The sequence below is a fragment of the Aotus nancymaae genome, unplaced genomic scaffold (genome assembly GCF_030222135.1).
Source record: "Aotus nancymaae isolate 86718 unplaced genomic scaffold, 86718_ANA_hifiasm-v0.15.2.pri h1tg000019l, whole genome shotgun sequence".
Taxonomy (NCBI): Eukaryota; Metazoa; Chordata; class Mammalia; order Primates; family Aotidae; genus Aotus; species Aotus nancymaae.
The window spans coordinates 61,026,251-61,047,684 of NW_026988431.1; the positions used below are offsets into that span (position 1 = coordinate 61,026,251).

The 21,434-nt window shown below is 38.0% G+C and overlaps 1 protein-coding gene across 1 annotated transcript in view; it reads left to right on the forward strand.

Moving 5' to 3' along the window:
* SKIL (SKI like proto-oncogene) overlaps positions 1-20,911 on the forward strand; it is a 28,983-nt gene extending 8,072 nt beyond the window's left edge. The window contains exons 3-7 of the mRNA XM_012476632.3: positions 9,187-9,284; positions 11,912-12,144; positions 14,891-15,132; positions 15,732-15,956; positions 16,632-20,911. Coding sequence (XP_012332055.1) covers positions 9,187-9,284; positions 11,912-12,144; positions 14,891-15,132; positions 15,732-15,956; positions 16,632-16,790 — 957 coding nt within the window. The 3' untranslated portion in view covers positions 16,791-20,911. The remainder of the gene's footprint in view (positions 1-9,186; positions 9,285-11,911; positions 12,145-14,890; positions 15,133-15,731; positions 15,957-16,631) is intronic.
* Positions 20,912-21,434: the final 523 nt, after the last annotated feature.

Here is a 21,434-nt window from a genome sequence, read left to right on the forward strand (position 1 = left end):
ACTTTTCTTGTCCGTTTACCTTAGTACAGGCTGAGCATCCCAAATCCAAAATCTGAAATACTGTAGAGGCCAAGACTTTCTGAATGCCGACACGGCACTCAAAGGAAATGCTCATTGGAGTATTTCAGATTTTGATTTTTGGATTTGGGATGTTCAACTGTTATATTGTGCAAATATTCCAAAATCTGAAAAAATCAGAAATTCAAAATACTTTTGGTCTCAAGCATTTCTGATAAGGGATATTCAACCTGTATGATGGTTCTCAAATTCTATTTTAACCTGCATATAAATTTAAATACTAAGAAGTTTAACTGAGAAGGGGATAGTCATTGACCGAGGAATAGTTTTTATTTTCTTCTGAGTCATTGAGTTGGTTGCCAAACAAACCACAATGACCCAGAGGGAGCTCATTTTAAAAAGTCAAACTAGACTTTTTTTTTTTTTTTTGGAGACAGGTTCACTCTTGTTGCTGAGGCTGGAGTGCAATGGCATGATCTTGGTTCATTGCAACCTCTGCCTCCCGGGTTCAAGTGATTCTCCTGTTTTAGCCTCCCAGGTAGCTGGGATTATAGATGCCCACCACCATGCCTGGCTAATTTTTTACATTTCTAGTAGACATGGGGTTTCAATGTGTTGTCCAGGCTGGTCTCGAACTCCTGACGTCAGATGATCCACCCGCCTCAGCCTCTCAAAGGGCTGGGATTACAGGCATGAGCCACTGCACCCAGCCCAGGATTTTTTTTTTTTTAAATTCAAAAGCAATATTTTGATTATATAAAATATCTAAGCATGTCAAATCATGTTAGTATTCACACTGAACATCAGGTCTTTTACGTCAGGAGTTTGAGGCCAGCCTGACCAACATGGGAAACCCTGTCTCTACTAAAAATACAAAAATTATTGGTAGCATGTGCCTGTAATCCCAGCTACTTGGGAGCTGAGGCAGGAGAATCACTTGAACCCAGGAGGCAGAGGTTGCAGTGAGCCGAGATCAAGTCATTGCACTTCAGCCTGGGCAACAGAGTGAGACTTCGTCTCACAAAAAAAAAAAATCCTGAAACTCAGTAGACATTTGTTTGAAATGAAACAACTTAATTAAACTTAATTATTTTACAATTATATGTAATAAATATTTTAATTAATTTTTATGTTAAGAAATTATAGTCTTAGAAATAATTTGAAATGAGACAACTTAAATATAGCTAATAATGCTTTCTTACTCAAGTCACCATAAGAAATATAGTTGATTTTTAGGCCAAGTACCATGGCTCATGCCTGTAATCCCAGCACTTTGGGAGGCTGAGGTGGTTGGATCATCTGAGGTTACCGCCCTCGCCAACATGGCGAAACCCTATCTCTACTAAAAATATAAAAATTAGCAGGGCATGGTGGCATATGCCTGTAATGCCAGCTACTTGGGAGGTTGAGGCAGGAGACTCACTTGAACCCAGGAGGTAGAGGTTGCAGTGAGCTGAAATCTCGCCACTACACTCCAGCCTGTGTGACAGAATGAAACTCTGTCTTGGAAAAAAAAAAAAAAGAAGAAGCATACTTGATTTTTAGATCTGCCTAGATTGTTCTGCGGAATGTTGTTGTCAAGCTGCTTATCTGATGTTTGCTTTTTGTATTTTTTATTGGAAAAACCATTATTGTACTTTAAACTGTATAAATATGTACAAACATTACATTCCTGATTCTTTTCACATCTTTAGTGGTCATTCAACAAAATCAGGAGTAGATCAAATTTATTTAAATAAAAATAGAAAATGAAGTTTGATCTACTTCTAATTTTGTTGAATATTACATTTCTGTGTAAAAAAAAGATTGGCAGGCAAATTAATTTGCAATATTTATAAATAAAATTTGAAGGATAATGTTTACTTAAGATTCTTTTCTTTCTTACTTTTTGAGGCAGAGTTAGTTTCACTCTTGTTGCCCAAGCTGGAGTGTGATGGTACAATCTTGTCTCACTGCAACCTCTGCCTCCCGGGTTCAAACGATTCTCCTGCCTCAGTCTCCTGAGTAGCTGGGATTACAGGCGCGTACCACCACGCCTAGCTATTTTTTTGTATTTTTAGTAGAGATGGGGTTTCACCATGTTGTTCAGGCTGGTCTTGAGCTCCTGACCTCAGGTGATCCACCCACCTTGGTCTCCCAAAGTACTGGTGAAGTGTGAGCCAAAGTGCTGGTATTAGAGGTGTGAACCAGAGTGCTGGGAGCCACCGTACCTGGCCTCAAGATTATTTTCAAGCGTATTAGAAGTGGTCATTTGTAGTGAATCGCTAAGATAATTGTAAGTAATTCTTCACTGTTGTAGCATGTGGCTGACAGTCTCCACTTTACTAAGTTAAGGACAATATATGCCCTTATTCAGTATATTAAAATTTAAACTTTTAATATTCAGACTGGACTCCTGTTAGGTAAGTAAAGTGTTTTAGTTTTTACTGTACTTGGCAGGGGGAACTCTGTAGATTATCCGATACAAACAGATGACCTAAAGATAGCAACTTTAAAAAAATATTTTCCCTGAAAGCTCATTAGCCATTTCAGAGTTTAATTTTGTATTTTCGTTTCACTTCTTCATTTCTGTAGAGATCATTGGAGTCATAGTAGTTTTCTGTCTCTCCCCTCTTTGAAGCTTTTAATCACACTTTGGTTAGACAGTGTGTTTGTCAGTATACATGTAAATGAGATAAGGAACAGTAGAATGGGCAACTACAAAGAGTTGTGTTGGGACAAAATGTGATCCAGTAATAATTGTGGTAGATTTGATGGTGATTTGTTACCGCAGAGATAGGGTGTACATTTTGCGATTAGCAAAATTTTTGATCAAGTGGGAATAAGGTGAGAGTCAAATGAAGTATTTGTGCTCATATGAGGGACCAGTAGGAATACTTTTGTCTAACTTTATAGAATTAGTAACTATTCCCACTAGTTTAGAGAGTATTTTTTCTATTTTTTTTTTTGGAGCCCAGTTTAAAGCCTGGCATGTCAAAGGCACTCCGTTAAATTTTTCTTTTTTTTAACTGGATAGATTTTTGAAAAATAACACTAAAGTATATTTTAGAATATTTGGATTTTCTTTTAAAGATGGCTTAACCTTTAAACAGACACAGTTTGCAGGTAAACTGTTGATACAACTCATCAAGCAAGAGAATGAGCATTTTGGGAGTTAAGAGCCTTTACTGCAGAAACGTAGGATGGTGTTTCAAACTGCTATTTAAATATTATGTATTTGAGGAGTCTTCCTTTCCTCAAACATTTTCTTACCTAGAATTATATTTCTGAGACAAATAAGATAACTGAGTATTGTGTTCAAATGTATCTCATTTATAGTTTTTTTATACACAGTAATTAGACTAGTTGGATATTTGTTTACTTAGCAAAATGAAGTATGCGAGAAGAAAGTGTGAAACAGTTTTTTATAATAGAAACATTTTCTAAATTATTTTGTTGTTTTAGACTTATAACCCCAAAAGATACATTGAATGAAGATAGTGTCCATTCCAATTATTTGGTTGATATCACATTGAGGTTTTGAATAATGGAGACCAAACAGATCTGCTTAGATTGGATAAGGGTTTGTTTAGCATGCTTGCCTCATTTTTTTTTAATTTTTTTTTTTTTGTTTGTTTAAGACGGAGTTTCACTCTTATTGCCCAGGCTGGAGTGCAGTGGAGAGATCTTGGCTCATTGAAACCTCCACCTCCCGGATTTCGGCGATTCTTCTGCCTCAGCCTCCCGAGTAGCTGGGATTACAGGCATGCGCCACCACGCCTGGCTAATTTTGTATTTTTGGTAGAGACGGGGTTTCTCCATGTTGGTCAGGCTGGTCTCGAACTGCTGACCTCAGGTGATCTGTCCACCTCGGCCTCCCAAAGTGCTGGGATTGATTACAGGCGTGAGCCACCACATCCGCCTGCCTTCCTCATTTTTGACAAAACGACTTTTATTTATTTATTAATTTTTTGAGAGGGAGTTTTGCTCTTGTCACCCAGGCTGGAGTGCAATGGCACAATCTTGGCTCACTGCAACCTTTGCCTCCTAGGTTCAAGCTATTCTGTCTCAGCGTCCGAAGTAGCTGGGATTACAGGTGTGTGCCACTGTGGCCATCTAATTATTATTTTTTTGTATTAGTAGAGATGGTGTTTTACCTTGTTAGCCAGGTTGGTCTCAAATCTCCTGACCTCAGGTGATCCACCCACCTCGGCCTCCCAAAGTGCTGGGATTACAGGTGTGAGCCACCGCGCCCCGCCCCCGGAAGTGCTGGGATTACAGGTGTGAGCCACCGCGCCCCGCCCCCGGAAGTGCTGGGATTACAGGTGTGAGCCACCGCGCCCCGCCCCCGGAAGTGCTGGGATTACAGGCGTGAGCCACCGCGCCCGGCTGCTTTGCTTGTTTTCTAACAAAGGATGTCTAGAAAAGAAATTCTTATTTAATTCAAGCTGATCTTAAGTTTTAACACTTTTTAACACTTTTTTTTTTTTTTTTTTTTTTTAATTAAGATGGGATTTCACCATGTTGGTCAGGCTGTTCTTGAACTCCCGATCTCAGGTGATCCACCTGCCTTGGCCTCCAGAGTGCTTGGATTACAGGTGTGAGCCACCACGCCCGGCCCTGATCTTAAGTTTTATTGATTTGTTAGAGTGAACTTGTCCTTATTCATTATCACCTCTTTGGTCATACAGAGTTGGGGTACAAAATGTTCTACCCATTAACCTACTTTTTAAAAGCATTGCGTTTTTTAAAAAAACTGTTTTCATGAATTGTAAAATATCTTAAACAGTTTTGAATCTAAGTGATATACAGAACATAATTTGGCTATGTCATGTTGATTCAAGACTTTTTTTTTTTAATGAGACAGGGTCTGGCTCTGTCACCCAGGCTGGAGTGCCATGGCGTAGTCTCACCTCACTGCAGCCTCTGTCTCCTGGGCTCACGTTATCCTCCTGCCTTAACCTCCCAAGTAGCTGGGACTACAGGCGGACACCACCGTGCCTGGCTAATTCTTGAATTTTTATTAGAGATAGGGTTTTGCCATGTTGCCCAGACCAGTCTCAAACTCCTGAGCTCAAGCCATCTGCCCGCTCTGGCCTCCCGAAGTGCTAGGATTACAGATATGAGCCATTGCGCCTGGCGAACTCAAGATTCTTAAACATTAATTACCATACTTTGTTGAATCAGGTAGGGGACAATTGAGATATATTAAACTATTTCCCCTGGCCATGCTAAAGCTGTAACTGAAATTGCCTTGCTTTTTGAAGCAGTTTGTTGTGTGTGCATCTTGTAACTTTCCTCCCTCTTGAGGCTGTTAGCTGCAATTGAGCATCTATCATTTAGTATTTCTGTTGCCAGAAATCAGTTCCGTTTCTAATTTACTGCTAGAACTAAACTGTAGGCTGAAAAACTATGTAAACAGATGATTGGTTTATTTTATCAATAAGCAGTTGAATTTGCCCACATTCTGAATGTTAGTTCAAAATGTGATAGAGTCATGCTTTGCCGCCCAGGCTGGAGTGCAGTGGCCTCTCAGCTCATTGCAGTCTCTGCTTCCCAGGTTCAGCTGATTCTCCTGGTCTCCCAAAGTGCTGGGATTACAGGCTTGAGCCACTGCGCCTTTTTTTTTTTAAATTCCACTCTTACATATAGTGTAGAGACCCTCACTGAATATTCCACTCTTTCTTTTTTTTTAAATAGAGATAGGGTGTCGCCATGTTAGCCAGGCTGGTCTCAATCTCCTGACCTCAGGTGATCCACCTGCCTCGGCCTCCCAAAGTGCTGGGATTACAGGCGTGAGCAACCGCGCCCGGCCTATTCAACTCTTAAATCCTTGAAAAATATTAATCTTTTTCCTATAATTTTGAGGTCTTGTTAGTCTTTAAAATTCATTGCTCAAAAATTCTTTATTTATTTTTTTTATTTTTTTAAGACGGGGTTTCACCACGTTGGTCAGGCTGGTCTTGAACTCCCGACCTCAGGTGATCCATCCGCCTTGGCCTCCAAAGTGCTTGGATTACAGGTGTGAGCCACCACGCCCGGCCAGCTCAAAAATTCTTAACAAAAATAAAGATCTTCCACATGCCTATTTTTATTTTTGTCTTTTAATTGGCCCTAAATCGTTTTCTGACTGATGAGATTGTAAGATAGTGTTCTAGGAGCTGTTTCCTTTCTGTTTCAGCCTGTTGAGGGCAGTGGGTCACTTGTCACGTCGCTCCCAAGTTTCTTCATCCTCATTGATTCCTCCATTAGTAAGATCTCAGTAAACAAATCAGAGTTTAGACAGTTTAGAATTGATTTTGTTTTAATTCCTACTGCTTAACATCCAGAGCTGTGTTTCTGGTCGTTACTTTCTTGGTTCCAAACTGGAATATTGGGACATCAGGCAAAACAGCTTTCCTACTTTCCTGATTGGTTGGTGTTTAGTGGCTCTCTACTGTATGTGGTTTTATTCACTATTGAATGAAGTTGTCATTCCCATACACTCAGCCTGGTTGCAGAAGGAATTGGGAATTGGAGCCTCTTTTTTTTTTTTTTTTGAGACAGAGTCTTGCTCTGTCACCCAAGCTGGTGTGCAGTGGTGTGATCTCAGCTCACTGTAACCTCTGCCTCCTGGGTTCAAGTGATTCTCCTGCCTCAGCCCCCTGAGTAGCTGGCATTATAGGCACCTGCCACCATGTCAGGCTAATTTTTGTAGAAATGGCATTTCTCCATGTTGGCTAGGCTGGTCTCGAACTTATGACCTCAGGTGATCTGCCTGCCCTGGCCTCCCAAAGTGCTGGGATTACAGGAGTGAGCCACCACACCCGGCCAGAATTGGAGCCTCTTTGCTTTTCTTGAGATGGAGTCTGGCTCTGTTGCCCAGGCTGGAATGCAGTGGTGCAGTCTCAGCTCACTGCAACCTCCGCCTCCTGGGTTCAAGTGATTCTCCTGCCTCAGCCTCCTGAGTAGCTGGGATTACACACATGTGCCACCGTGCCCAGCTGATTTTTGTATTTTTAGTAGTGACTGGGTTTTGCTGTGTTGGCCAGGCTGGTCTTGAACTCCCGACTCAGGTGAATCCACCTTCCTCGGCCTCCCAAAGTGTTAGGATTACAGACATGAGCCGCCATGCCCGGCCGTGGAGCCGTGGAGCCTCGGAGCCTCTTACAGGCAGGGTTTAGAAGAATACCCAGCTCTCCTTTTTGTCTTATCCCTAGGTTAACTCATTCCTAATCTCATTCCCCCTCACTTTTCTACGTTTGTCTGTTAACTTCTGTTTTTGTTGTTCGTCTTAACCATGCCAGTTTTCAGCTCCCCATTCCTTCTTTCCCCTTTCCCTCACCAGTGAGTCTTGCCTCCCTCTTTTAGGTCTCTGATTCCCACAAAAGCAAGGTAATTTCATACAACAGGAAGTATGTGGGGGATGAAGGGAGGAACAAAGTGTAAATAAAGCAAACCAAAATAAGGGAGAGGTTGGTAACCACAGGTCATTTATTCTTTTTTTCCTATTGAATTTCTTTATTTTATTTTATTTTTTAAAAAATTTTTATTTTTTGAGATGATTTTGCTCTGTCGCCCAGGTTGGAGTGCAGTGGCGTGATCTCAGCTTACTGCAACCTCCGTCTCCCGGGTTTAAGCAATTCTTGTCACAGCCTCCCAAGTAGCTGGGATTACAGGTGTGTGCCACCAGCCACCATGCCTGGCTAATTTTTTGTATTTTTATTTTATTTCATTGTTTTATTTTTTGAGGGGGGGGTCTCACTCTCTCGCCCAGGGTGGGGCGTAGTGGCACAATCAAGCAGTTCTTCCACCTCAGCCTCCCGAGTAGCTGGGCTTGCAGGAGTATATGACCATGTGCAGCTAAGTTTTGCATTGTTTGTAGATATGGGGTTTCACCATGTTGTCCAGGCTGGTCTCGAACTCCTGACCTCCGGTGATCCATTCGCCTAGGCCTCCTAGAGCGCTAGAATTATAGGCGTGAGCCACTGCACCGGCCCCTCTTCAATTTCTGAACCTCAGTTGTTTTCTCATCTGTAAAATGGAAATGATACCTACCTAATGGGGAGTATTTGTTAGAATTAGGAACGTTGTATAAAGCTCTCGGCAGGTAGATGTTCATTAAGTTGGCAGTTACCTCGCTCCTTATTTTTCTTTATTTTTAGTTATAGTTCATCCTTAAGCATGAAAAATGCTTTTCATATTTAGTAGGAAATATGGTTTAACGATAAGGATTAACAAACAACTGGCTTTGGATTTAATCTGGCAAAGTATTGCTGTAGAATGATACCTAGTTAATATGCTAATAAATGCGGTAAGGCTGGAGTATGGTCTAGCTGACTGTAGGAGAGGAATAAGAATCAGAATTCTCCACTGCTGTGCCTTTACAGAGTTCTATTATTTAAAATAGATTTTTAGCCAGGTGCAGTGGCTCATGCCTGTAATCCCAGCACTTTGGGAGGCTGAGGAGGGGGGATCACCTGAGCTTAGGAATTTGAGACCAGCCTGGCTAACTGGCAAAACCCTGTTTCTACTAAGAGTACAAAAATTAGCTGGGCATGGTGGTGGGTACCTGTAATCCCAGCTACTCAGGAGACTGAGGCAGGAAGAATTGCTTGAACCTGGGAGGCGGAGGTTGCAGTCAGCTGAGATCATGCCACTGCACTCCATCCTGGATGACAGAGTAAGACTCCATCTCAAAAAAAAAAAAATAGATTTCGTAAGTATGAAATTTGATGGAATCATTTCTGGTACTTATGCTGACATGCATACTGAAACTGTTCTTGTGATGGAATAGTTCATGTGGGTGTCCCTGAGTTTCAGGTGATTAGACGGGCTTCTTCAAGGGAAGACTGCCTTGTTGGAAGATGACTCTTGAGACAGGGTCTCACTGTGTTGCCTAACATAGAGTGCAGTGGTGCAATTACGGTTCACTGCAGCCTCAACTTTCTGGGCTCAAGGGATTCTCCCACCTCAGCCTCCCCAGTAGCTGGGACCACAGGTGCACACCACCACACCTGGCTGTGCACCTGTGGTCCCTGGATGAACCACACCTGGCTAATGGAATACAGGTGTGAGGCACTGTGCCTGGCATGATGACTCTTAAATAACGTGACTTGTCTTTACCCAGTGGCCTAGTCAGGTTGACACATAAAATTAACCATCACATTTTTCCTTCAATGAATGTTTCCTTTCCATATTTTTCTGCAGACAGATGCACCATCAGGAATGGAATTACAGTCATGGTATCCTGTTATAAAGCAGGAAGGTGACCATGTTTCTCAGACACATTCATTTTTACACCCCAGGTGAGTTGATATTCATTTGTTTGTTCATTCATTCATTCAACAGTGATATGCCATGGACTATTCTAGGACGTGGGTATTTCTTTCTTTTTTTTTTTTTGAGATGGAGTCTTGCTGTGTCACCCAGGCTGGAGTACAGTGGCGTGATCTCAACTCACTGCAACCTCCGCCTCCTGGCTTCAAACGATTCTCTTTAGCCTCCCGAGTAGCTGGGACTACAGGTGCACACCACCCCGCCTGGCTAATTTTTGTATTTTTGGAAGAGATGGGGTTTCACAGTGTTGGCCAGGCTGGTCTCAAATTCCTGGCCTCAGGTGATCCGCCCAGTTTGGCCTCCCAAATTGCTGGGATTACAGACATGAGCCACTGTGCCCGGCCAGGAAATTATTTCTTTAGTTTCACGCTTTTTTGTTAATCATAGATTATCTTTGAAAATTCAAAATTATTTTTAAGTAAATATATTGGTATTTAATATATATATATATTTTTTTATTTGTCATTATATGGAAATTGTAGGTGAATTGTTTACAGTCTTATGAGAAAAAATTTCAAAGAATCTAAAATGAAATGAATTGTAAGTTATATTGAATATTTGAAATAACCTTTACTATGTATTTCTGTGTGTTTTCTAGAAATAGGTCATTTTCTGTTTGCCCTCAAGTAAAAAATGAAAGTTCTTCTTCAATTTCTTACTTTTCTTCAAGAGGTAAACCAATTCTTGAGGAGTTTGGTATGCAACTTTAATTTCTTTTTTTTGGACAGAGTCTCACTCTGTTGCTTAGGCTGGAGTGCAGTGGTGTAATCTCATCTCACTGTAACCTCCGCCTCCTGGGTTCAAGCAATTCTCTCACCTCAGCCTCCTGAGTAGCTGGAATTATAGGCATCTGCTCTTCACCCAGCTAATTTTTGTATTTTTAGTAGAGACGAGGTTTCACCATGTTGGCCAGGCTGGTCTCGAACTCCTGACTTCAAGTGATCCACCTGCCTCAGCCTGCCAAACTGCTGGGATTACAGGTGTGAGCCATCACACACAGCCTGCAACTTGAATATTTTAAAAATAAATTCTTTTGAAACTTAGAGCTTTCTTAGTAATCACACCTCTCAAAATCAGGGTTTTACTTTTTCAATAAAGGTGCACCTAGATTATAAGTTTTTTATTGTTGAGTCCTAGATTTTTATCTACTAGTGTAAATCTGTATTCTTTCCAAACATGGTGATTGTTAAAGGGACTGAGTCTTATTTACATTTGTACAATTACTACTTTACCTGTTGTATTTGCAGTAAGTCTTTTGAGTGCTATTAAACCTATCAATTTTCTTGTCCTGTCAGAAGACTGAGATTTTGGCTCAAAAATGTATGTCATTAACAAAGGGGAACAATATAGATGTCTTGTACAAAGAAAATCAGATGTAAGAGGAGATTGTCTGGAGTTCAGGGGATGAAGTGTCAAGTCTGTTAAATATTTCCCATCTTTTTGCTGTTACTCAGAATATAGTTGCGAATATGGTACTTAAATATCTAGCTAGAATTTGTTCCTTGAGCCTCTCAGATGAGTTTACTAGGCAATTTTATATGAATTTTGAGCAAAATTTGTAATCTCTTCAGTCTCAGTTTTGCATAGTTTATTATTGCCATTTTATCAGATGAGGAGGAAGTACTGAAGTATTTTAAGAAGATTGCTCAGTGGGGTTTGATACAAGAACTGCCCAGTAGCAGGGCGCAGCATTCAGAGTGCATGTTCTCTCTCTGAGGTGCGTAAGAAGAGCCCTGGGAGCTCCTCATTGAGCCTCTTGTGAATCAGGCCATAGCCTTGCAATCTGCATCTGAAGCAGCCTCACCAAATTAGAGAGCCAGGATTCCCTGTTTTGGAGGGCCGGTGGGCAAGATAAAGTCCTCCAAAGTAGTTACAGATTATTCTCTTTCTGGAGTAAAACTTACCTGCTCAGGGCTGTTACACAGCTCTATAAAGTACTTAATGCTTTTAGTTCTAAGGTGGGTTTGAGGGAAGAAGAGATTGTGATTTTCTAAGTATCTCTTTTATGCTTAGAAATTACTTGCCAAACAAAAAAAAGACTTGCAAGCTGGGTGTGGTTGCTCATGCCTGTAATCCCAGTGCGTTGGGAGTCCAAGGTAGGAGGATATCACTTGATCCTAGGAGTTCAAGACCAGCTTGGCAGCATAGCAAGACCCCATCTCTTAAAAACAAAAAAAACAGGGGCGTGTGTATTTCCAGCTACCTGGGATGCTGAGGAGGATTGCTTGAGCCCAGGAGTTAGAGGGTACAGTGAGCCATGATCATGATCATGCCACTACACTCCAGCCTGGGTGACAGAGTGAGACCCTGTCTCAAAAAAAAAAAAAAAGGAATTACTAACTAACAAAAATCCCTTATAATTTTGTTTGTAATGCCTAAAGTGCTGATTTTTTTCCCTAAGAATTCTTTTCTGTGACCTTTGTTTTCTGAGTTATAATATTGTCTGTTTTTATTTGAAAGAAAAAAAAGAGTTTTCCAGGCTGTGCTGTTAGAAAAAAAAAATGAGTTTAACCACAGAAATGCATGTTACATATTTTGATTTTTACTTAACCGTAATATGTAATACATGTCTTGTTTTGCTTTTACTTGTTTTCAGCTACTACTTATACATGTGTGATAAAGTGGTTGCCCCCAATGTGTCGCTTACTTCTGCTGTATCGCAGTCTAAAGAGCTCACAAAGACAGAGGCAAGTAAGTCCATATCAAGACAGTCAGAGAAGGCTCACAGTAGTGGTAAACGTCAAAAAACAGTGTCTTATCCAGATGTCTCACTTGAGGAACAGGAGAAAATGGATTTAAAAACAAGTAGAGAATTATGTAGCCGTTTAGGTAAGTATTCAGAGATTATCTTTCTGCCATTAAATATCTAATGAACACATTTACTCAGCATTTCCAAACAGGTTTTTTGTTTAAGCTAAATTTTCAGCTAATTGCAGCTTTTACCTTTAAAAATGCTACGCTTCAAAATTCTGGGTGATTTCTTTTCATCTCAGTTGCTATACTTCTGTAGTGTGGTGATAGCTCGAGAGACTGAGAGAGGTTACCTGGCCTAAGACTGCAAGTTATTTTTGTCTGAATATTTTTCTTTCCTACCTTTTATTTGCTGTCAGATTTCTTTAGTAGATCCTTGTTTTTCTTTTTTCCTTTTTTTTTTTCCTTCGTTTTTCGTGTTAGAGTTCGTCTCTCTTGCCTAGGCTGGAGTGCAGGGTTGGGATCATGGCTCATTGCAGCTTCAGCATTTTGGCTCCAGTGATCCTCCCACTTAGCCTCCCTGGTAGCTAGGACCACAGGCACGTGCCACTGTACCTGGCTAATTTAAAAAAAAATTTTTTTTTTTTTTTTAAAGAAATAGGTCTTGCTGTGTTGCTCAGGCTGGTCTCGAACTCCTGAGCTCAAGTGTTCATCCTGCTTTGGCTTCTCAAAGTGTTGGGATTACAGCTGTGAGCCACCACACTCGACCTTTATTTTTCAAATTTGCCATGAACCGAGACAACACTTAACTAATACTAAGAAGTATATGTAAGTAAAAGTAGTTGGATATAGAACTCAGGGAAGCTTAGTTATGGAATAAAGCAAGGATTGAAAACTCTGGGCGCCAGGCATATGGCATAAATGTGCAACACTGGCTGGTTATCTAAAAGAAAAATAGCTGGCTACTTACCATGCCTTTTGAAATACGGTGGATTAAATGAGACACGTCTGCAGCTGTTGCCTGTGTTACCTACCGTCCATGTAGCAGCACAGCTTTGCTTGGTGATGAGGCAGTGTGACAGTTACTTCAGCTGCCTTGGAACGAATGGAGGGTCCTCTAGTTATTTAATTTTTTATAGAGAATTGAGATTCTTGGGGGTTTTCTGCATTAATTTTGAAGGTTTTTTGTTCTGTTTTGTTGTTCTTATTTAGAGACAGAGTTTCGCTCTGTTGCTCTAGGCTGGTGGAGTACAGTGATGCATTCATAGCTCACCGCAGCTTCAAATTGCTGGGCTCAAGTAGTCCTTGCACCTCAGCCTTTCTAGTAGCTAGAACTACAGGTGCATGCCACTGTGCCCGCCTCAGTTTTTCATTTTTTGTCGAGACGGGGTCTCACTGTGTTGCCCAGGCTGGCATTAAGCTCTTAGCCTCAAGTGATCCTCCTGCCTTGGCCCCCTAAAGCATTGGGATTACAGATGTGAACCACCAGGCCTGGCCAATTTTGAGATTTTTAAAACTCAGTTTTCTTTGGATTTAAATATGGTAAGCAAAAATTAGTAATGACCATTATGCCATATTTGCATTGTATTTTATTTCCCAAATTAATTCTAGTGACTTCTAAAAAATTATTGAGATATAATTCATATACCATAAAATTTACCCTTTTACAGCATACAATTCAGTGGTTTTAAATATATTCACAAAGTTGTGCAATCATCACAACTAATTTAGTTTCATAATATTTTCTTTTCTTTTTTGAGATGGAGTTTTGCTGTTGTCGCCCAGGCTGGAGTATGATGGCACGATCTCAGCTCACTGCAACCTCTGTCTTCTGGGTTCAAGCGATTCTCCTGCCTCAGCCTCCTGAATAGCTGGGATTATAGGTGTGGGTCACCATGCCTGGCTAATTTTTTTGTATTATTAGTAGAGACGGGGGTTTTCGCCGTGTTGGTCAGTTTGGTCTTGAACTCCTGACCTCAGGTGATCTGCCTGCTGTGCCACCATACCTGGCTAATTATTTTGTATTTTCAGTAGAGACGGGGTTTTACCATGTTGATCAGGCTGGTGGCAAACTCCTGACCTCAGGTAATCTACCTGCCTTAGCCTCCCAAAGAGCTGGAATTATAGGCTTGAGCGACCACACCCAGCCAAGAAATTTATATTTAAGGATTGTAGCTCTTACATTTAGGTCTTTGATCGATTTTGAGTTAATTTTTGTATACCGTGTAAGGTCCAACCTTACTCTTTCGCATGTGGATGTAGTTGTCCGTGTGTTGAAAAGATTATTCTTTCCTGATTGAATTTCTTTGGCACCTTTGTCAATAACAATTGCTTTATAAAGTATGAGTTTTAAAAATATCTGGACTCTGAATTCTGTTATACTGATCTGTGCGTCTGTCCTTAAGTCGTATCACACAGTCGTGATTTCTGGAGCTTTGTAGTAAGCTTTGATCCTGTCAATTGTGAGTTTTTCAGCTTTGTTATTCTTTTTCAAGATTGTTTTGTCTACTTGGGTTTGTTGCATTTCCATGTAAATTTTAGAATCTGCTTGTCAATTGCTGCAAAAATTCCAGTGGGGATTTTGGTAGGAATTGCACTGAATAAGTAGATCAGTTTGGGGAGTATTACTGTTGAACAATATTAAGTCTTCCAATCCATGAATTTGGGGTGTCTTTCCATGTATTTAGGTCTTAAATTTCTTTGAGTGATGTTTTGTAGTTTTCATTGTACTTGCACTACTTTTGTTAAATTTATTCCTAAGTATATTATTTGTTTTGGTTTAATTTATAAATGAAATGTTTTAAAAATTTCATTTATGGATTGTTCTAGTGATTTCTTAATGGAGTGATATTTATACTTTGTTACTTAATTTTTTTCTCTCAAGGTGCATCAGTCTCAAATAATTCTACAAGTAAAAGGAAATCTGAGTCTACCACTTGCAACGTAGTCAGAGACATAAGCAGAGTGGGAATTGGTCATGATACTGCCGCTTCATCTCCACTTCTTCTGGAAGATGTCTTTTGTGAGGATGATAAGGGAAAAATGATGGAAGAAGTAATGAGAATTTATGTGAAACAACAGGAAAAACTAAACTTGATTTTGCAAAAGAAGCAACAACTTCAGATGGTAAAATTGTTACCTAAATAATAGTCCATTATGAAAAGCTACTTTTGTATATTCTTTTTTTTTCTTACCCGGAGATGGAGTGTTGCTCTTTTGCCCATGCTGGAGTGCAGTGATGCGATCTTGGCTCACTGCAACCTCTGCCTCCAGGGTTCAAGCAGTTCTTCTGCCTCAGCCTCCCCGGTAGCTGGGATTACAGGCATGCACCACCACACCCACCTAATTTTTGTATTCTTAGTAGAGACGGGGTTTCACCATATTGTCCAGGCTGGTCTCGAACTCTTGACCTTGTGATCTGCTGTCCTCGGCTTCCCAAAGTGCTGGATTACAGGTGTGAGCCACCATGCCTGGCCTCCCTATATATTCTTAGTAAGGAAAGTCAGGATGAGATACTACAAATATACTTAAGATTACTTTTTACATTGATAAGCAATTTTAATGTACTTTAAAAATTTTTGAGAAAATAGTTTTTCAAAATAATTACCTCTATATCGAACTGTTAATAATAGCTGAATTTTAGATAATTTCTGTGTTATATTTTTTCTGAACTGAAAATTTTAACATGGTGAAAATAAAGTAAAAGTTATTGTGATTCTTTACAGGAAGTAGAAATACTGAGTAGTTCAAAATCTATGAAGGAACTCACTGAAGAACAGCAGAATTTACAGAAAGAGCTTGAATCTTTGCAGAATGAACATGCTGAAAGAATGGAAGAATTTTATGTTGAACAGAAGGACTTAGAGAAAAAATTGGAGCAGGCAATGAAGCAAAAATGTACCTGCGACTCAAATTTAGAAAAAGACAAAGAGGCTGAATATGCAGCACAGGTGAGAATTACTGTTTGTCTAACAGCGCCTTTCAGCGTGGAAATGGAAACTGTTGCTTCTCTAATAAAGGAATTACCTTTTGTCAAGCTCGGTTTCCTAAGCTAGATTTCAGAATAGGTGATTCTGTTAAACATAGCTTTATGCTGTGTTGTCCAAGATGATTATGTTGATGTTTATTGCTTTATTAGTTTAAACTTTTATTGGGTTACTATAGTTTAGTTATGTAAATTGCTCATCTCTAGCCCTCTGAATATCAAATGTTATATTATTTTAATGTACTATATGAGCTTTTTTCAAATCTACAAATTAGCAGGAACTGTTGCCTGTTATGTTCAAAAGCACGGGAGCAAAAATAAGCAATTCCCTTTCGTTGATAGAATCTTACAATTTAAGGATCATGAACAAATAACTAACGTGAGCAGGCTGTGATGAGTGCTGAGGTGTTGGGCATAATGAACGTGCTGTAGGTGTTCATTCCTCTTTTTCCTTTGCTTTTTCTTCAATTTAATGTCCTGTCAGATGTCAGATTAATAGTATTAGATACTTAACAGATTTAGTATACATGAAATAGTTCATTTTATAAAAAATAATTTGAAAGTAGGTATTTGCTATGATATGAGGATTAAATGGAAAAGCAAAACAATTAAAACTGACGTGGCCTTTTAAATCACATAGTTGGCAGAACTGAGGCAGAGATTGGACCATGCAGAGGCCGACAGGCATGATCTCCAAGATGAACTCAGACAGGAGCGAGAAGCAAGACAGAAGTTAGAGATGATGATAAAAGAGCTAAAGCTGCAAATTCTGAAATCAGCAAAGACTGCCAAGAGTTAGAAGCTGTTTATCTGTGTATTATTGACAAGGTTTTTTGTTTGTTGCTTGCTTTGGTAATTGAATTCTGAAGAACTTACCTGCATGAAGATAATTAGACATTCTACCCATTTGTAGATCAGAGAAAGTGAAGAGATTATATATTAGTACTTAAATTTTTACATTTTCCAAATGAATGAAAATGTATGTTTCTTTGTACTTTTTTAAAAAAATCAGCTTAGTTACAATACCATATGGTTTTAGCTAGTAGGTAATCTGCTTATCTTTCTAATGTCAACTTAACAATTGTGTACTTTTTAAAAGCTGCAGTATGTGATGGAAAATAGCTGTGGTCCATTTTGTTGTCCGTGTTTCAGACTCAATTTTAGATACAATGGTGGCTTTATATTTTGAGTATATAGAGTTACTCAAGGAGTGCAATCTCCCCTTTTCTCATTAACACAGTCTTTCTAAGTTGATGCAGTATACTCACTAACATGCACCAAATTTACTTTTGACTTTGTTCAGATTGTAGAATGAATTTCCACCAGTTTTCTTCTTTTTAATGTCTCTCCTAGGAGGAATTTTATTGAGGTTATAACATACCCCATGAGCACAGTGGGGAAGAATAATGTGTTGTTATGCACTGCTGCTAAACAGAAGAAGCAGTTGTAATTTGTTTTTTAGTTTAAATGTGGTTATATTTAGATTTTTTTTAAGCAGCAATTTTTCAAAAATGAAATGTAATAATTTCTGTACCTTTGTGTTGTTAATAGTGGTGTGAAAATATTAATGTTCTTGAGAAAACTGGTACCATTCTTGTATATCAGTTTCTATACAATCCATAATCCTGTACAGTTTTTATATGTAGTTACGAGTCTTGCTGAAATTTATATAATGAATTTGTCTTCCTTTAAGTTGTAAAATGTTAAACACTTTGAAGGTTATTTTGGACTTTTGTATGTTTAAATGTTAAGTCTTACCAAAATTTGCACAAATGGACCATTTTCAATTACTACTTAATATCAAAATCAGGAATTTACAGTCAACTGATAGTATATGATAGGTGCATATAGGACAGTTTAGTTATCTGCTACTAAAAGATTTTTAGGTAATTTTCAGAAGATAAAAGAATTGCATAGTTTTGGGAGGGACAACATCTCCTGCACTTCTTTTTTTTTTTTGCACAGAAAAGTCTGTCATTCTCTAATGGCAAATTTCATATTAGTTAATTCTTGGCTTAAGATATCTTAGGTAACATTCTTAGATTTGTTTTTAAAGGAAGTTTCCTGAAACTCTCATTAATTAACATTATTATCCCATGGATTTTATGGGATAATAAATGTTTTTCACGTTCTCTTATAAGGTACTATGTATGAGATTACTTAAGAGAGCTATATTTATTTTAAAATAAATTAGCTAGGGTTAAGGTTAGATCCTATTTCCAGCATAGAAGGTAGATAATCTAATGGTGTAGAAAAAAATCACTAGGTCGCCATTTAACCAGTTATTTTCATATTTTGCTTAATAGTACATATCCAAAAATAATTTTGTGCTTCCCCAAATGTGTAATGTATTTACTAAATTGAGTATGACCTAAATGTGTATTTTCTATTTTCCATTTAAATTTTATTATACTAACACTAATTTTATTTGTTGATTCTTGGAATCTTCTCAAGGAGAGGCAAATATTAAAATGACATGCAGAAGCAAATTTTGAATTATTTGTGTCATAACTCAGCTGAGTTTTGGAAGACAAACTCAAGCGCCTATAATTTGATTGATATTTCTAATTTACTCAGAACCTTTCTGCTTTGTGTTACGTAGTAAATGATAAACTAATTTGTTTCAACCCAAAACTTCTAAAATAAATTGCTTAATCCTTGAAATATGTTATTTAAAAATTCTTAGCAGTGCTTAAACACCATTAAATAATTACAAACTTGTAATTCAGAATTGAGTAAGAAATATTTTTTCTAGTCCTTCACATAATGAAAAGTTGCCACATGACTTTGTAGTCTTCATTTCTCAGAAGATGCATTGATGTGCCATAGGTTTCTGTCTAACTTCCTTGAAAATAGTTTTTTAAGTCAATTGTAAATATACGTATTATTAAAAGTAACTTTAAACTGCACCATATAGCTTGAAAATAATATAGAGATTTTGTAATACCTTATAAGTGGCCTCTGCTAAAATGTCTTTTCCACATAAAACTTACTCTGTTCTTTGCATGCTGATTTTGTGTGTTGGTTGTTAGCTTAATGTTTGATTTGTTGTTAGTTTTTGTGTGCCAAATTCACCAGGCAAGCAGATTTTTCCTTAGACTTCAAAAAATAATTCTTTTTAGGAAAAATGTAAAAATGTTTACTCTAAAAAGCTGCATTAAAGGAACACGTATAAAAAGTTTCGCTATTGCATCTCTGGAAGGAAGAAAGAACGTTAGCTTGGGTGATGTTTAATTTGGGTGGTGATAGTTTCTGTAGTCTAAACTTTATGAGAAAAGGGTACCAACTCTATAAAGGTAATAAATGTAAAACCTCCTGCTGTTATTGAGGAAGCTCTTCAACTGCCCTAAATTTCACAAATGTAACTTATAATACCATGAAAAGATTTGACCAACAATTTACGTCTGTTGTGTGCTTTAGCTTTTGTTTAAGCAGATTCTTTTAGTCGAATTTCTGTGTTCATGAGAGTTAGGGTGTTTTGTGCTTCTTAAACTAATTTTATAACATTTAATATATTACCAGTTAAGATACAAAATCATTTGTACATAGTGAATTGTAAAGCAGCTATTAAAGTAGGTGAAATAAAGTATATATTTGAGGGTTATCCATATCTTTTAGAAGTCATGACAGAACAACCAGTTTATTTGCACATCAGTAGCTTCTGTTTGAAGGAAAGTAAAGTTATAAGGAAACTCCAGTGCTGTAAAATGTGTCAAGGCATTTCCCTAGAATTAATTGTGAAGCTTGTGCTGAAGGTTTTTGATCAGCTTCTAAAATTTTCTCAATAAGACATATGTTTTGATTACTTAGGGAAGGTTCCTCATTTTTATTTGCCCTTTATGCATTTAATCCACATGATAGGACATTAAAAATTAATATAAAGAAAAATTGTGCTCATACTGTACATCTGTTTCTGTGCTTGGAGCTACTTAATAGTTTTTAATCGCAGCTGTCAGCAATAAGGGACGTATAACTGCTGTATTACACATTGTGGAATTAAATAAACAGAGCTTCATTTCCTTTTTCTAGTATAGGGTACTTAAGCATTTCCACTTTTGGAAGAAAAGCATATGAGTATTTTCTATTGCATTTTGTTTAAAAGGACAGTTTTTTTTTTTTTTTTTTGGTAAATCCTTTCATTTAAATGGCTTCTAAGCTGTATAATGTAATTTGGAGCCTATTTAGTAATAGAATTAAATGTCTTATGTAGTGCTACAATTTTTGAATTAGAAAGTGATCAAATGTAAAAAACAAAAAAAATTAAGCCCAGAAAACAAAATAGTTTATTAAATTAGTTTAATATAAAATGAATATAAGATTTTTCCTCAATATAGATACCTCACTTGAAAATAAAGAAAGCACCAGGTAGTTCTAGTAAACGTGTCCTACAAAACAGTTGCTAAATGTAGGGCATCTTTTGAGGAATTGGTTTGTGAGAAATAAAATGTACTTGTTTTAACTATCCTGTTAGAAGTATTTGTTTATCCTGATAATTTTAAGCCAACATAATAGTCTTAAATTATTTCTGAATTTCTAATCTGTGAAGGCAGTAAATGAAACATCTGTTCTGCAATTGTTGAAGCAAATAATTGACTACATTGACCATAATTAAATTTAAAATTTTGCCAATGATGTACAGTTTTATGGTTAAAGTTGCTGTGGTTGGTTACATTACATGACACAGAAAACTGTCCTCTACCTCACGTGAAATAAATATTTTATATGGTTTTACTAAAAATAAGACTCATGTATCTGGTCACCTGGTTTACAAATTCTGAATTATATATTGAAACATGACATACTGTGCTCTGAGCTTATACCTCAATTGTATTTTGTGCTGTTTTCCATTTTCATGCCTTGTAAATAACTTGTATAGATTGTGGATCAAATTCTAAATAAAAACTTTTAATGCCAATGAAATTTGATTCAAGTCATTTCAGTATTGTGTGTGAGCTTAACTTTCTTGTTCCCTAAGATTGACATTTTCTCCTTTGTTCCTTTAAAAGTCTATTGTTTGTAGGCTGGGCACGATGGCTCATGCCTGTAATCCCAGCACTTTGGGAGGTGAAGGCAGGCAGATCACCTGAGGTGAGCCTGAGACCCTGTCTCAAAAAAAAAAAAAAAAAAAATGCTGCGCTCACAGGTGTGAGCCACTGTGCCTGACTATTAGATTGTTATGAAAAGTGCATTCTGCCAATGTCTTAATTTTACTTTTAATTGATAAATTAAAATTGTATATAGTTATGGTGTGCGACATGATGTTTTGATATGTGTATATACCTGGAATGGCTAAATCGAGCTAGTTAACATATGCATTATCTCACATTCTTCTTATTTTGTGGCAAGGACACAAAATCTCCCTTAGCACTGTTTTCAAGTATATATTAACTTTAGTCACCACCATGTAACATCGGTTCTTGAACTATTCCTCTTAAGATCTGGT